The sequence below is a fragment of the Sciurus carolinensis genome, chromosome 6, assembly GCF_902686445.1.
Source record: "Sciurus carolinensis chromosome 6, mSciCar1.2, whole genome shotgun sequence".
Lineage (NCBI taxonomy): Eukaryota > Metazoa > Chordata > Mammalia > Rodentia > Sciuridae > Sciurus > Sciurus carolinensis.
This window is the reverse complement of record NC_062218.1, coordinates 136,302,710-136,319,195: the sequence shown is the minus strand read 5'-3', so window position 1 is coordinate 136,319,195 and position 16,486 is coordinate 136,302,710. Positions and strand designations below refer to the sequence as shown.

Below are 16,486 nucleotides of genomic sequence, written 5' to 3'. Positions count from 1 at the left end.
GCTAGACCCTTTCTTTCTGGGAGACCTTGCAGAACTGGGAGAGTTGCCTTTTTCAGTTGGGAGGCAGGAGCCTGGGGCTTCTAGAAGAATGCCATGTTTAAATGTGTTTATAAATAAATGGCCTTTAAGATTGATTCAGGTTTGGTACATGACAGAAGCATGGTTGGGAACTGCTTACCATGGGTTCCTTCCTTTCTGCAGCTTTGGTCCTGGCCCAGCCCAGAGCTTGCTGCTGGACTTCTCTAGGCCCAACCTCTTGCCCCCTTCTATGCAGCCCAGGTTGGGGTAGTGAGTTTCGTAGGCCCTGAATCACTGCAAGTAGCTGTACTGAGGAAGCAGAGGGAGTCCCAGGGCATGGCTGTGACACCCAGGGGAAAGCTAGTTGGGAGGCAGAGCTGCCCACTGGCCTCACTGGGGCGTTTTGAGGGCAGATTCTTTCACCACCGCCTCCCGCCCCTAGCTCTGGCATCACAGGCCTGTCAGGAGCTTGGCAGTCTGGCCCAATGGTAATCAGGCTGCTATCCAAAGGAAACCAAGGGTCAGCGGCCCCGACCTGGCACGAAGCTGGCTTTCCTAAAAAGCCTTTGTCTAAGGACATACTTGCTTTTGTCTTATTTTTTTCCTTTTCTTTTAGTTTACTTTTAGCTAAGAACAACAACAAAATATTAGTACACACATCTCCCCTCACCACAACCCCATGAGGTAATGGACACTTGCAGACAGGGAGCTGCCAGCTTGGAGACTTCCACCTTGTAAGTGCTGGAGGAGGGATTTGAACCCGGCCGTGTAACTGTGCTCCTGGCTCCTCCTATGATGTGCCATAGGAATCATGTAGTTGTGTTTCATAGAGCCGGGTCCTCTTGACTCCCCCACCCGCCTCCTTCCCACTCCTTTGGCCAGGTGTTTGGTATTTTACCCGCTACTCTATATCTATACACTGTTACACCAGGTTTGCATCTGGAAGGGCTGTTTGGTGTGGTTTGTGTGAACTCCCTAACTCAGCCTCATTAAGGGTGGTGCCTCACATGGCCCCTATGGCAGTTGGAGCAGCCCAGCCCTGCTCCCTCTTCGTGGGTGTGAGCCCCTTGGGTGAGAGGGGCTGGGGTGGATGCATTTTGAGACTAGGAGCCTCCAGCTGCTTCTTTCCACACTTTGCCTTTTTCCCCTGTGGATACACTGCTAGACTGGGTCCATTCAGAGCCCCAAGGCCTTAACTGGCAGTAGCTGCAAGGGTTAGGCTCAGGTGAACTTCCAGACGTAGCCTCAGGGTAGAATTGTCCTCATGGGGTAGAAGAGGCAGCTGAACAGTACATGTGACCTGTAGACCCCTGTTTTGTTCTTCTCAGAGGCTGGCTAGTTTGAACTGGGGCAAGAAAGCAGAGTTGAGGCAGGGCAGATCTCCAAGTTTCCTCCCTCCCACCCTTGAGCCATTGCTGACCCCTCTCAGCCCATGCCTTTCTGGGTCGTGTCTGGGCTTTCCTGTCTCTCAGTCATAGGCAGTACACTAATGCTGCTAGAGAAGCCCTGGGAAGAGCCTCTCCAGCTTCTAGTGGCTTCCCACCCGTCATCCATCTGCACATAGAGGGGGAAGGGCACAAGCCAGGCTCTGTAAGAGGGTAATTTAACCTGTCTTTGCTTCACCCCTTTCCACTGTAAAATTTGCACAGCAAAGGGCAAAGTTGGGAAGGCTGGTGGGATTCCAGGGTGGGGTGGAGCTCTGTAGACTGCTGAACGTTCAGTAGGCCCTTACTGGTGGGGATCACCATCTCTAAGTGTGCCTCTGCTGTTCTCCCTGCCTTTTCCGCAAAGCTGAACTTTCTGCAAAGCCTTTCAGCTTTGCCCCCAGGGATACAAAGCCTCTGAACTGCTTCAGTGCCTCCCTCCAGAGCCCTGGTTCCTTTCCCTGCTGCCCTTTCCTTTCCTCAGGCGAGGCTGGGCTGAGGTGGTGTTCTGGCTTGCCTTGGTTCATGGTGAGCTCTTGGATGGCAGGGTACTGAGGAGGAGCTGGGTGGGTAACCTCTTGGGCTAGGGGGACACCCATGCTGGGCTGCTGCAGAGTCTCCAAACAGCATGTTAGTAGCATCAACTAGCAGCTCAGCTGCAGCAGCTCCCGGAAGCTTATATTTTCCTCTAAAAACATCCTGTCCTGAGGGGCGTTCACCTCAAAGAGGAGGAAGGAAAACGCGAGTAAACTAATGCATAGAAACCGCGAGAGGCCATGGCCAGGCAAGGCAGCTCAGCGGGGTTCAGCTAGCTCTGAGGGTGCCTCGGGGCTGGGCTGGGCCTAGAGCTGGCCTATGGTTTTGCCAACTCTGCCTGCAGGGACTCTAGTCCTCACCTCTGCTGTTGGCAGGCCCTGTTATGTGATGTCAAGGCCAGTCGGCTGGTGGACTGGCCGCAGGCACCTGGCAAGGCTCTGTAACCATGGCAACAGCCATGTTGTCAACAGGTGGGACTGAAGCCTCCTGGTCCAGGAGGGTGTGGCCTAGCCATCCCCTTGCCCTTCCAGGTCAGCTAGCTGGCTACATGGCCACGGCTCTGTGCTCTGTGGTGGGCGTCTGGCACAGGGCGTCCAGCATGCTGTAGGCGAGAAGCTTGCAGGCCGTCCTCTGGAGCACCATGTCCTGGGCAGCAGGGCCTGGAGCGGGGGCTGGGGATAAAAGAGCATGAATGAGGGCTCTTCCAGCCTGGCCCTCCAGGCCCCACTGGGTATATCAGCAGAGGCAGGTCTGCAGGAACCACAGACTGAGGCCCTTTTGAAGGTTTAGGGGACCAGCCTCCTCCTGGGAAGTTTATTCTCGTGGGCCCAGGTCTCAGGGAGCATCCCGCTCAGCAACTAGCCAGACTCTGGAGCATTTAAGCCCCACTGGTTCTGGATGGTGGCTCCCCAGGTCTAGACACAGAAGCCCGGGAGGGCTGCGGGGCTGCCTGGCAGGCCTGGAGCTGGGAGAGGAGCCCCTAGAAACTGATCAGGGCTAGTCTCTGGAGCCCAGTTCCTGGCAGTGAGGGCAAGAAAAGTGAGAACTGGGGAGTGCCTTTTGAAAGAGCCACCCTATGTAGAGGAGAATGGGGCGGGAGGGAGTGGGGGAGGAGAGATAGTAGAATGAAACAGTATTACCCTGTGTATACTTATGATTACATGAATGGTGTGAATCTACATTGTGTACATCCACAGAAATGAAAAGGTGTATCTCTTTTGTGTACAACGAATCAAAATGCAGTCTGTAAAAATAAAAAAAAAATCTTAAAAATTAAAATGAAAGAATCACCCTTGGGGTACCCAGGGGAGCTGGGCCAAGGAGAAAATCAGCCTACACCATGCTTTCTGAGCTGGGTACCCTGGCATAATTCTGGTGTCTCCCCATAAGAAAGGGGGCTTTTCTGATTTGTACAGAGGCACCGTATGAACTAGTGGCCACCCTGTCTTTGGTCATTCTAACTCCCAGAGGTAACGGGGATGGGGAGGAGACCAAGGGGTCTTGGGTGCTGGGTGAGGTGTCCCCTGACCCTAAACAGAGATCCCAGCTTCTCCCAGCCTCCAAACCTTTGTGCTGTTGTGACGCTATGCCCAGCCCCAGCTAGAATGCTTTACCTAGTGCTGCCGTGTTTCCCTACGCACCACCTGTGCCCTCATGCTAGCCCCATCCTTGTGGGCCCAGCTTTAATTCTTTCAATAAAAACATGGGGCATAATCCCATATGACAGGAAGGGCTTCCAGAAAGAAATCTCAATGATATGAGGCCTGCATGATGGATAGGAATTGGCCAAGAGGAGCTGGGAAAGAGTGCCCTAGGCAGAGGGCACAGCATGGCCCCTGGGGCCTTGGTGGCTCAAGCATGGAGCAAGAGGAGGGCAGAGGAGAGGGTGTGAATTTCTGGTTTCCTTGAAGACCCTGAGAACCTGGAACAGGTGGGCATTGGTGGTGGAGGGCTGTGACACAGGCAACTTTCTCACCTCCGCAAGCCTCAGTTCACACATATATGAAATGGGAATACAAATGCCAGCCTCACGTGGGTTTGTCACCTTTGGCATTTATATTACTCAGCTTCACCTCTGTGCGCTTGCCAAGCAGAACAATAACCATAGCAATACCCACCCTTCTGTCTAGTCAGCGTCTGCCCCGGAAGGAGCACAGGCCTGAGGTGTGGCCCTGCCATTCCTTCCACAGGCTTTCCCCCCAAGGGCCTCTCCCCAGCTCCATGGCAGGCATCAAGAACAGCCTTTTGCCTGAGGGGCTTGAAGGACCTGAAGTCACAGTCCAGTGGCAAATGAGTGGGTAGGGGCAAGCAGAAGGTCTGGGGGGCACTGAGAATTCTAAAGGCCTTCATCCCACAAATCTTTAGTGAATGTCTGCTGAGTACAGAGCCTGGACGGCAGAGGTGTCTGGCAAGGCGACTGCCCTCCAGGACGCCCAGGCAAGCTGGAGGTACGCCTACCAGACCACAGGCCTTTCCACAGAGGTGACATAGGTCAGGATAAGGAGCCAGCCTAGCAAGGAGAGGGAGGAAGTATGGAAAGTTATGGGGGACAGGAGGCCGTGGTGAGTAAAGGTGCTGAGGCAGAGAAGAGCTGGGTACCCGGCAGCAGAGGAGTAGGCCCCCTAACGGCTGTGATGGTGAGCAGAGGACACATGGCTAGGACCTTGGGGCCATGTCCAACCCTCTCCATCAGATGGGCTGCCAATGCCAGTAGCCCTGGCAGGCAGGTGAGGCCAGAACCCGTCCCAGGGGTCCTAGGCCTGCTAGGGCATTTTTAGGGTCAGAGAGGCAGTGGCTCTAGGACTAGTATAGCTCCCCCCACACTCCCTCTCCCCAACTTGTTCTGTCCACAACTTGTTCTGGCCCTGGACATCCTAGCTCTGCCACTTACTAGCTGTGTGACTCTGCAGTTCAGTTTATCAGTCAAACAGGGATAGTAATTTCTCATGTCACAGGTTTGTTTTAGGAGTATCCGAATTAAACTCTAAGTGCTCAGGGCTGTGTCTGGCACATGAGAAACTCTCAGCGCTCAGATGTCACTAGCAGATGCTCTTCTGGGCCTCAGTCTTTTGCCTGGCACAGGGTAGGAGCTCAGTCGTACACCCTGAACGATCACGCATGCTGATGGATCCTGGTACGTGGGGGATTCTTCTCCTGTACAGTCCCTGCCACAGGGAGGCCTTCTTGGGAGGGCCTGGTTGGGCCGAGCATGCTCCTCTACCCCCTCAGGCTTGAGCCCAGAGGAAACAGCAACTTTCTTCTCTGGGAAAGTGTTGTGGGGCTCAAGTGTTTGGGGGTTTTCAGAGTCAACCGTCAGAGGCGAGGGAGTTTCTCTGGTAGTGGTGGCAGGGGCTCTCAGCGTGCACACAGCCTGTGAGCACAGCAGACCGCTGCGGTCTGCAGGGAAAATGCCGACTGTGTTTATTTTCACCTGAGCCTGCAGGAAGTGGGCGGGGGAGGGGGCAGGTTGGAGGGAGGCAGGGGCAGCCCAGCCAGGCCCAAGATGGACTCAGAACAGACACCTACCTCACGAGTCCCCCATTTCCACCTCCTTCTGCCTGGCCCTATCCTGGCCTTTTTGGCTCCAACCTGCAGAAGAAGAGGAGGACAGGCTGGAGCACCAGATGAGGAATTTCTAGCCATCTGCTAAGGAAAGTATCCCAAAAGGGAGGAGCACCTTTGGGATGGCAGACTTGAGTAGATGTGGGGAAAAGTCTTTGAGCAGTACAAGCAACCTAGCACCAGGAAGGACCACCTCTTCTGGGGGTGAGCCCAGTGCAGGCATCCAGCAGGAAGCTGGACAGGTTACTGGTGGGGACTGAAGGGTGACTCTGAGATAGCCCTAAGGTCTGAGTCCTGGACCTGTCCCACAGGCTGTTGGGAGAGGCCATGGGGGCTCAGGCAAAGGCAAAGAACAGGGACCTGGGGTATCCTGAGAGAAGACTACAGGTTAGTTGAATTATTCATGTATCCATGCATCCCACCATTCTCTAAGCACTTACTGTATACTCTGCTCTCAGAGAAAGAGATGAAGTTGTGCTCTTGAGGCACTCAGGGCCTGCTGGGGACAGTCCATCCAGACCTGCCTCCTTCCTTTGGGGGCGAGGCATGGTCATCTTAAGGCAGAGAGGGAGCTCCAGTCACTGGGCTCTCCATACACACACCAGGCCCCAAGCGACCCCACCCTGTTGTCTGGGAAGCCTGGCTCTGGGACAGTCTTGTGCTGGAGCCCTGGAGCGGGACATTCCACTGAGGAGGGCAAGGGGCCCTGTGCCAGATGGTTCCCCCTGGCTACCACCACTAGGTATGGAGGGGGCTGGGGAGTGAGGCTCAGAGGCAACCTGCATGAGCGTGGAAAGGACTGGCCACCCCAGGGCCTCCAGCTGCCAGCAAGTTCTCTGCCCCACCCCTGCCCACCCAGCACTTCTGTGGTTTGGCTGCAGACTCCTGCTTAATGGGACTTTTCCCCAGTTCCCAGGGAAGGTTGGTAGATAGGATAAACCCATTTCCCCAGAAACTTTCCCACCCCACTGCCCTGTCACATGCATGCATAGCAGTCCTGCTGGATTCTCTGAGGTTCCACAGGCCCATCCTGAGCTGTGCTGTGACCTAGGGCAGGTCACCCTCTGGCTGCCTTTCAATGGCTCTGGGCAAAGTGGACTGTCTTCCTAAAACTGGCACCTTGGACCCCAGACCCTACTCCTAAGGTTTTTAAGGGTCAGAGCTTCCATACCCAGCTCTCCCTCTAAGCTAGCCAGGCCTACTGAGTCCTGAGGGTTAAGGAACCAGAGCCAAGTTTGGATGGTAGGGCCTTCTCTGAAGCAGGAGTGTAAACTTGGAAACTTCCTGATTCTGGAGGCAACTGTGGAGGTATCATCCCACTTGCTGGGCTGAGACTCCAGGCATTTGTGCCTTTAAGCAGTGAATGGCAGAATGCTTTTTGCCAGGGTCCAATGTTCCTGATGCCCAGTTTCCTTGCCCTCAGCTGCCAAGGTCTACCATGTGGTTAGTGCTGTCCTGGGAACCTCAGGATAAAAAGACCTCAGGGATTTCTGGGAAGCTTCTGCTTCCCAACTGACTTCATATCATGGAGAAGGATGCTGAAGCACCTATGGGAAGTCCTGGGTGGTGTTAGCAAGGAGAAGGGTGGAATGTGCTAGAGTTAGGGAGCTGGGCCTGATCACAGAGTTCCAGGTGAGGAAATACAATTAGGGAGGCCACTGGAGGCTTTAGGCAAACGAGGGACATGATCTGGTTTATGAGGCTGCTGGATGAAGGCATGGCTAAGGAGACAGGGAGGAACTGCTGCAGTTTTCCAGGTGAGAAGTGCCAACAGCCTAGACTAGGTAGGAGATGGGAGAAGGAAAAAGTGGTTGGATTCTAGATTTTTTTTAATTTTATTTTTTGCAGAAATTGAATCTGGGGTGCTCTCCTAGCCCTTTTTATTTTGAGACAATGTCTTACTAAGTTATCAAGGCTGGCCTCAAATTTGTGATCCTTCTACTTCAGCCTCACGAGTAGCTGGAATTACAGGTACATGCCACTGCACCTGGCAGATTCTAGATTTTGAAGGTAGAAAGTTGATCATGGGGTATCAGAGAAAGAGAAAAATCAAGAATGATGCCAAGGTTTCTGGTCTGAGCAACTTTTCAGCTAATGAAGGATGGAACTGTCATCCTGAGGAAGAGAGGAGCAGATGGGGTAGAAAGTCAAAGGTTCTGATTTGGATATGTTGAGTTTGGGGGACATTTTAGACCTCCAAGCAGAGTTGAATAGGCATGTGGAATGTGGAGTCCCATGCGAAGTGGGGACTGGAGATAGGAATGCAGAGTCATTGGATGAAGATGTTTGAAGCCATAGGCTGGAAGAGAAGGGATGGGAAGTCAGAAAAAGTGGCCTCTGAGGTTGGAAGGAAATCAGGTGAATGCCAAGTGAAGAAACGGCTTCAAAAAGGAGGGAGAAACCAGGTAAAATGAAGACAGAATTGACCAGTGAGTTCAGAATTGTGGAAGTCATTGGGGACCTTGACCGTAGTCGTCTGGTAGAGGAATGGCTGGAAGGAAGAAGGAGAGCTGAGAACTAGAGGACCGACCTGCTGAGGTTTCTATAAAAGGGAGTGAGACATGAGTTGGTTGGGGGAGGATTTACAGATAGGAGAAATGGCAGCCTTATGTGCACCCTGGTAGGGATGAGATTGGGCTTGCAAGGTGCTTGGCACAATGCCTGGCATGTGGTAGATACTCAGTGTCTGAAAGATATCACGTGTCCACACATCCCACACCTGCCCCAGCCTCCCTCTCCCTGTGTATGGCATCTGTCAGGACATCAGCTGCTGTCTGCCTGGGGAAGAACTGGTGCAGCTTACAGCCTGGAAGCAGGAATGCAGGAGTAGATGGCAGGCCAGGGCTGTTGCTGAGAGCTGCGGCATCCTGTGCACAGCTGGGAGCTTTGCTTCCTGGTTATAATGGGGTTCATACCCAGCTTTCCCTCCATCTTTATCCTGGACTCCCAATAGACAAGTGCCAAGAGATCTGTGCTAGGTCCCATCCATTACCAGGGGAGAAAGCTGAAGATCTGAAAGAATCTGGTTAAATTTACCCAGTGGGGAATTTTACCCTAGGAGGCCAGGCCACACCACCCTCTCACTATTGTCTTGCCCCAAAGATGTCCCCTCTTTCTTCTGTGTCATGAGTGTGAGATCACTCATCTACTCTCAGCCAGCAGCATCCCCAAAAACTTTGAGTGGGAAGCTGAGCCTTGACTATAGGTGATGGGTGTCCAGAACTCTGGCCTGCGCAGGTGTGCACTGAAAGACATGCAGAGCTGGGCTGTGGGCATGGCAGTGACTCCCCATACCTGGGGTATATGGAGGGCCCTTTCCCCCAGTCTGCTGACTGAGTCATCTCAGAACAGAGAGCTGTGCGCCTAGCATGAAAAGTGAGAGTCCTGAGGAAAGTAAGAGTGCTGAGGAAACCGGAAGACGGGGCTGGGCAGGTTGGCTCCACCTCCCTTGAGTTAGGGGACCAAGGAGGAGTCCTGCCTGGTGTCACTATATCCAGTTAGCACTGAGGTGGGACTGAGGGTCAGACTCAGGACCCCCAGCCTAGGGGCTGGAGGAGAAAAAAGCTCCAAGCCCTGCTGCCTAGGGCTGGTAGCAATGAGCAGTCCTATAGACAAGCCACTGGATCTCAAACAAGCTGGATATTTTCTAGGACTGGTAGGCTAGGAAGATTTCCCAGCAGGTGAGACCATGCCTCTGTGAACTGAGTACCCAGAAAATCCAAGAGGCTCTCTAAGAGGTGGGACTGCTTGGTCAAAGTGTGGGGGCTAATGGGCAGAAGACTGCACTGCCGGACACAGGGTGGGTTGAGTGGTGGATGCCCCCTTTCCTGAGGCCTGTGGTTTTGGCCAGCACCACTTTTGACAGTTGGGTTGTCCACATAGCTCACTGCAGCTCTGCCTTTATGCATGCCCCCACCCCCAAGACTTCCTCCTTTAGGACTCCCCACGTTCACCTGCCCTCCTAATTTTTCAGAACAAGGCCAGTCAGCCAACCCACAGTGTCCCCCAACTGTCTCCTCTCTACGAACATTTCAGCAGTCCACATCCCACACCTGCACCTGCGGACATCAACCAGAAACAAGGTATGGGCCTGGGATGGGGAGGGCCCTGATGAGGACAGAATCTGAGGGCTTCTGTTTTATAATGGGCTGTGCAAACCTGAGGCTATGCAAACCCAGAGTCCAAAGAAAATGCCAGAAAGATGATCTGGGGGATCTGAGGGAACCAGAGGGCTGTGGGAGGTGGTGCCAGGTCAGAATGAGAAGGCTTCAAGTTGGGGTAGAAGCCTGCCCAGTGGCAGTAGAAACTTCTGATCACTATGAGCTGTAGCCTTCCTCCCCCAGTGAGAAAATGGAAAGTGGTGGTTGTGATGGCTGATTCACCTCCCCTCAGCCAAAGTCATTCTGAAATCCACTATTGTCAGCTGTAGGAAACCTGCTGACTCAAACCTGGGGGACTGGTTAGTAGTGGGGAGCCCTGGCACCCCAAGTAAGATTCCTCTAGACCAGGGGCCTACCTCCTGCCCAGAAAGCCAAGCAGAGCCCCCAGCAGAGAGGCTCCAACTACAGAGCCACAGTGGCCCAGGGAGTGATGAGGCCAGGCCATACCCTCCTAAGTGACTACTTACTGGTCAGCTGGTACCCTCAGGCAAGTCACCCAACCCCTCTGCCCTTTGTTCCCTTGCCTGTCTGAGGGCCACTGTTATACTAGGATAGTCCTGAACAAACCAGTTTATCTGGACCTCTAGCAAATAGAGGTGCTGTAGGATGCAGTAACTGCTGAAGTCACCCCCAGATGAGGCTAGCCCACTTACCTGGCCCCTCTCCATGGCAGGAGTTCACAGGCCTCTGCAGACCCCTGACCTCTCTGGCTTCTACTCTCTGACCTCAAGCAGCATGGGACAGCTCCCCCACACTGTGAGCTGGTGAGTGTGGGCCCAGGGGGAAGGGGACACTGTTGGACATTGACTGCCCTTCCATGTTCCTCGCAGACACCATAGGATGACTAGCAGTTGTATCCCAACCTGCTCTGAGCTAGGGGTTCTTGTGGTTCCCTGGCCCAGGGCATTCCCCAGGGAGCTTGACATATTTCCTCTAGGGAGGCCAGATTGCTGGCTGTTGGTTCCAGCCTTATGAAACCCGAACTCTCCATCATGGGAGAACTCGGGGCTACTTAGAGACCTCCAGAGCCATGTAAGTATGTGAAGAAGAAAAGGTAGGCCTGAGCAGGGAGGTGACAGCATGAATAGCCACCAGAGAGGGTGCTGTTTCTCAGCTGCCTGGTGGGCAGGGGGATGCTTCCCACTGGCCTCAACACCTGCTATTGGCTGGTCTCTTCCATGGCTGAGCTGCTTGAACAGCAAGTTCACCCTTGTCCCTATGGTGCCTGCTTGAGCTGAAGCCTTGACCAGCCTGCTTGGAGGGTGTACTAAGGCTTGGCCAGGAAAAGCCAGCGTGGACCCAAGTTAGAAGGCCTGACTGTGGGCCAAAATTTGAGGCTAAGGCCTCAGCAGGACACTTAAGTCTTTCACTTGTCACCTACAACATTACCTAGGCTCACTGAGCTAGCGCAGTCACCCAGCAGAAGGCAAGGTTGGCTACCCAGGAAGGGTAGGGAAGGCCAAAGGCCAGCATGCCCCTTTTCCCTTACCCTATACCTATGTTCAGCATACTCCTTCATTTCCAGATTCTCTTTGGTCAGAGTGCCATTCTAAATACAAATCAGGACTATACTCAGGATCAAGGTGGGGTGAAAGTGCTTAGGCTGGGCGTGGTGGTGCACGCCTGTAATACCAGCAGCTTGGGAGGTTGAGGCAGGAGGATCATGAGTTCAAAGCCAGCCTCAGCAATTTAGCGAGGCGCTAATAAGCAACTCAGTGAGACCGTGTCTCTAAATAAAATACAAAAAAGAAAAAAGGGCTGGGGGTGTGGCTCAGTGGTTAAATGCTCCTGAGTTCAATTCCCAATACAAAAAAAAAAAATGTGCTTAGAACCCAGGCTAGGGTTATACAGAAGCAAATCTCTGGGCCAACCGCTCCAGAGTCCTATACACTAGAAGCTCCAAAGCCAAGAGACTTATGCTTAGGGGGGATGTTTACCTACTAAGGCTCTAATGAGGGTCTTTAGGCACAGGGAGGGAGAGCCCTGTGTTCTCAGCTCCCAGCAGACAGCACTTGGCTGCCAGGAGAGTGTCATCTCTGTACTGAACCTTACTGTGTGCCAGGTAGGGTTATGGGTGTCAGGGAAGCACTTCTTCTGCTGTCTGATCCGTAGGTCCCAGAACTGTTTGCCTAGTGGGTGACCAGGCAAGAAGCCAGGCAATTATAGGGCACTGTTAGTATTGCTTTGGCTGGGGACTGTAGGAGCCCATAGGGGCACCTTATCCAGCTTGGGATCTCTGGGCTTTTGGGAAAAAGGGTCACTCAGCCAAACAAGACCCAAAGGATAAACAGTTGAGACAGGCAACTTGGGGCAGAAGAGCAATCCATATAGTGTCAGTAGAGGATGCAGAGGCCTTTGTACAGGTATCAACCCTGCATTATCAAAGAAATTTAGGAGGCCAGCTGGAGGGGCCCCAGGAAGTCTGCCAAGTTGGGTGCCAGGAAGAGGATACCAGTTCCATCCCTTAAGCACATGCTGGCCCAGTGAAATAAGTGCAGGGTGAAGCACAAGTTGACCCCTGGTGGCAGATGCTAGAAGTAACCCCAGCAGAAGCCCATCTGTTTCAGACTATGCATCAGACCAAGCAAGGTACAAAAGCCTTCCCCATGTCTGGTTGGCAGCCAGACTGCTAACAGCTGTCTCTCCCAACCACAGGCCCAGCCCTCCTCTCTACCCCCTGTCCCCTTCCTGCGGATATAGACAGCACTTCCCTGCCCCCACTGCAGCCCCTGGCACCCCCTACCCCAGGTGAGTCCCCTACCCCTGCAGCCAGGCTCCTGCTTCCTGTTGCCCAGGCTTAAGTGCCCACACAAGGCCATGCTCAGGCCATTGCTTACCCCGTGTTAGTTGTTTGTCCACCTGTCTGTCTGTCATCCTGCAGTCCCCTGCTGCCCTATGCCCGACAGCGAAGCTGGTAGGAGTGTAATAGGCTCCAGTCTGGGCCATAGTGCAGTAAAGCAACAAAGAGCAGCCAGGATAGCAGTGCATACGCAGCTCAGCCGGTGTGCAGATGTGTGTGCACTCACCTCTCTTCTGCACCCCTGCTGGGGCATCCTATAAGCTCTCTCCAGCTGAGGCAGTACTTTCTACATAAGTGTCCCCAGCCTCTATCCTTCAGGGGGCTGCCTGCTCAGGAATCCTACACCTGTGCAAGCAGCAAGGGGCAGAGTGGTCTTCACAGAACAGCAAGGAAGTGAGGTAGAGGTGAGTGTACATGTGTCCCTTCATTTAGCTTATTTCCTCAGTAACAGACCTGGTGTCAACATAACAGCAAGGAATTCAGCAGACATTACCAGCCCTACTGGAGATCACCGCCCAGGGTGAGAGGTATAAACATAGCTCCAGTGGGCCAGTAGGTGACTGGGAAGTCCCAAGGAGACTGCAAGCAGGCCTGATGGGTCATGGAAAGGGTTAACTTTTCCTGATGAAGACAAAGGGACCAGCAGTAAGAGGGCTTGACTATGGGTGGAGAGTGGTGAGAAATGGGGTAGAGAGGAGGCTAGAAATGTCAGCATGGATATTGAAGCAGGGCTGTGCAGGACCTGGGGGGAAAATTCTGGATTTTATTCTGTGGGCAGTGGGCAAATTTCAGCAGGAATGAGCCAGGAGCATTGGTTTAAAAGGTCATACTTGCTGTTGTATGGAAAGGGCCCTGGAAGGGGTCCAGTGGAGAGTGAGGAGGCCCACAGAAAAGCCCCCAGACTCTTTAGGGGGCTGACTTGGTGGCAGCAGGTGGTGAGAAGAAAACAGATTTAAAAGCTACTTGGGACTATTTAGAAACCACCTGAATGGCATATACATATATTTTTGCAGTTTGTCTGTGTAATGTGTTGGGACCAGATATTTTATGTATCTCTGTAAACTTTTGTCCAGGTCAGAGGGGATGGGTATCTGTTCCTCTGTGTCCTTGTCTATTGTGCAGGGGCTTCCATGTTATGTCTGAAGGTCTGCCCATAAATTCCTGGCTTAGTGTTAATTCTATTCCTGTTTCTAGGTTTACCCATCCATCCTTGATGCTGGGCTCTGGTGTCCCTGGTCACCCAGCAGCCATCCCCCACCCAGCCATTGTGCCCACCTCAGCAAAGCAGGAGCTGCAGCCCTATGACCGCAGCTTGTGAGTGAAAACACACCAATGGGGAGGGGGGGCAAGAAGGTATGGGATGGGCAAGTGAGCAGAGGTACTGTCAGCCAGGACACAGGTGCCTCCCACCAGACCCAAGAACTGTCAGGTGGCCCCTTCAAGCCTTCTAGTGGCGCTGGCTACCGACCACTGTTTTAATCTTTACAAGCAGGGGTAGGTGGGACAAGGAACAAAGATTTTATTTGTGCTGAGGGGAGGGGCCAAGAAGTCCTTATACATGCATTTCCCACTGGGCCACAGAATTCCTGTAAGGAAGTTACTTAGCTCTCTGCTCACTCATTTGGGCCAGTTAAAAAACACTCCATTTACAAAGCCTTAGGATCATACACTTATGCACCCACTTCTCAAGGAAGTTGGGGCTGCATTTGGTGATCCCTGGGGAAGGGTTTGCTCCTGAGCAGTCTGGGTATCTGCCCCTCAGGAAGACACAGGCAGAATCCAAGGCAGAGAAAGAGGCTAAGAAGCCAACCATTAAGAAGCCCCTCAACGCGTTCATGCTGTACATGAAGGAGATGAGAGCCAAAGTCATTGCAGAGTGTACACTCAAGGAGAGCGCCGCCATTAACCAGATCCTAGGCCGCAGGGTGAGGTGATGGGCAAGTGGGTTGGGGTGGCTTCTGATCCCCTTCACTCTGCTGACTCTGATATACTCCATTCCCTGGCCCCTGCAGTGGCATGCACTGTCACGGGAAGAACAGGCCAAGTATTATGAATTGGCCCGTAAGGAAAGGCAGCTGCACATGCAACTATACCCAGGCTGGTCAGCGCGGGACAACTACGTGAGTGGCCAGAAACATCCAGCAGTGGTGGGCAGGGGAACCTTCAAGATACTATGTCCCAGGCATCAATCTCAGGTGGAAAAAAAGCTATTGTCCTGACCAGTAAAGATGTGACATGGATGAGGTAGGGCATGGAGGGTCTGAGTCTCAGAAGAGGCAAGCCAGGGGAACCACCCTGAAACCAAGCTCACACATCCTGCTTTGCACTCTAGAATGCATTCACATGTGGGATGTTGCCCACTATTTGATTGGGCCACATGGGCAGAAGGGGAAGGGGCCATTCAAATTGTAGACCAGATTGGGAGAGGGAAGAGCCCCTAAATGTACCCCATGGCAGCCTAGTAAGAACTACAGTCCCCCAGGTAGGAGGGACATGTATGCCCAGAATCCCAGGGGCATTTAGGCTAGGCAGTAGCCTGCAGATAGCCCAGTGTCTACCTCCCAGATCTGAGTATCTCTCCTTTTCTCCCTGCAGGGGAAAAAGAAGAGGCGATCGAGGGAAAAGCATCAAGAATCCACCACAGGTGAGGCCTTACCTCAGCAGTAGTGGAGGCTCCTCTCCATGCCCCCATATCAACAGCAGCTCTGCTCTAGCCCAGATGGGGCAGCAGAGCACTCAGCCATGAACCTCAGGGCCTGGGCCCTCTGGAAATGAAGGTCTGCATTTCATAAGTCAAATCCCCAAACAAGGAACAGCTATACTAAATCCGAGGAAAGACCAGTAGAAGACAATTCATTTAGCAGGTGATATACCCTCCACTTTGCCAGCCCTGCCCACAGTTAACCTCTACCAGAGAAACTGGAAAGGAATTCCCAGTGTGGTTCCAGGAGTAACCTACTCAGTGTATGTTGGCTAGTTCTACTGACATGAGGAGCAGGCTATCTAGGCAGAGTCTGATCCAGGCCCAGCCCTAGCCCAGGTCACACAGCCTGCTGGCTAGTGCCTGGCAATTTCTCTATCATCATGTTCCCATCTCTTACCCTGGTTTCTCATAGCAATGCAAAGCGTTGTATAGAAGACACAGGAAGCCCAGAGTCTGCAGGTCTCCTTCCTGTGGGTGAATTCCTGCCTCTTAACTCTTGATAATTGTGCCTCATATTCATTACTTTCTCAGCTGTGTTGCCCCTACTACAGAAACCTGGAAACTAGGATTGGAACTGTGCAGGACAAAGTTTTCAGCTCTTTCTCTGAGGCTAGGAATGAATCCTCTTTCCCTCTCAAAGTGTACCTTGTAGCTGCAAGTTGTAGCCTTAGTCCTTAAGGAAATGTGGGCATTGGCAAGAATGAATACTGGATAAAACAGGCAGGCAATTGGGGAAGAGATGGACAGCCCCAAGGCAGAAAAGGCTGGATCCCAAGGGCCTCCGTGGGCTTCTCTGTAGCCTCCATGTTAGAAGGATTCCCACAAGCCAGAGAGGAGCCAGCTTAAGGACCCCTTCCCCACTTCACCATTCTTTCCACTGACTCTAGGTGCCAGTCAGTGAGCAATCTGCACTCAAAAAGTAGTCAATATGCTGGCATGCAGGTGATCGCAGTGGACAAATGGGGTAAACAGCAGGGGATTGATAAGCAGCAACTGCCTCACAGAGCGACAAGGAACGCAGCCTCCCCCAAGTCCGCCATCTTGGATCCTCTCCCCCACTGACTCTATTGCCCAGCTGGGTTACCTCCTTTCCTGATACCTTGCTCTGGGGCCTAGGGCTCCCACTGGGGCTGGCTGTGCCATGGAGAGGTCCATTCTGCCTGTGGGGGCTATGGGATGTCTATAACTGGCTAACACTGATATTACCTCTTCTTTCTGGGCCCTGCTCTGCCCTGCTGCCTGCCCGCTCGCCCTCTGCCCTGCTCTGCCCCTCTGGCATGGC

General features: G+C 53.1%; 1 protein-coding gene across 6 annotated transcripts in view; it reads left to right on the top strand.

The window, feature by feature from the left end:
• Tcf7 (transcription factor 7) overlaps window positions 1-16,486 on the top strand; it is a 32,911-nt gene that overhangs the window by 13,526 nt on the left and 2,899 nt on the right. For 3 of the 6 annotated variants that reach the window (XM_047555139.1, XM_047555140.1, XM_047555138.1), the window contains 8 exons: window positions 9,514-9,622; window positions 10,374-10,464; window positions 12,356-12,448; window positions 12,946-13,020; window positions 13,695-13,814; window positions 14,263-14,425; window positions 14,513-14,620; window positions 15,096-15,144. In XM_047555139.1, coding sequence (XP_047411095.1) covers window positions 9,514-9,622; window positions 10,374-10,464; window positions 12,356-12,448; window positions 12,946-13,020; window positions 13,695-13,814; window positions 14,263-14,425; window positions 14,513-14,620; window positions 15,096-15,144 — 808 coding nt within the window. The remainder of the gene's footprint in view (window positions 1-9,513; window positions 9,623-10,373; window positions 10,465-12,355; window positions 12,449-12,945; window positions 13,021-13,694; window positions 13,815-14,262; window positions 14,426-14,512; window positions 14,621-15,095; window positions 15,145-16,486) is intronic. The other 3 variants (XM_047555142.1, XM_047555141.1, XM_047555143.1) reach the window with 2 other exon arrangements.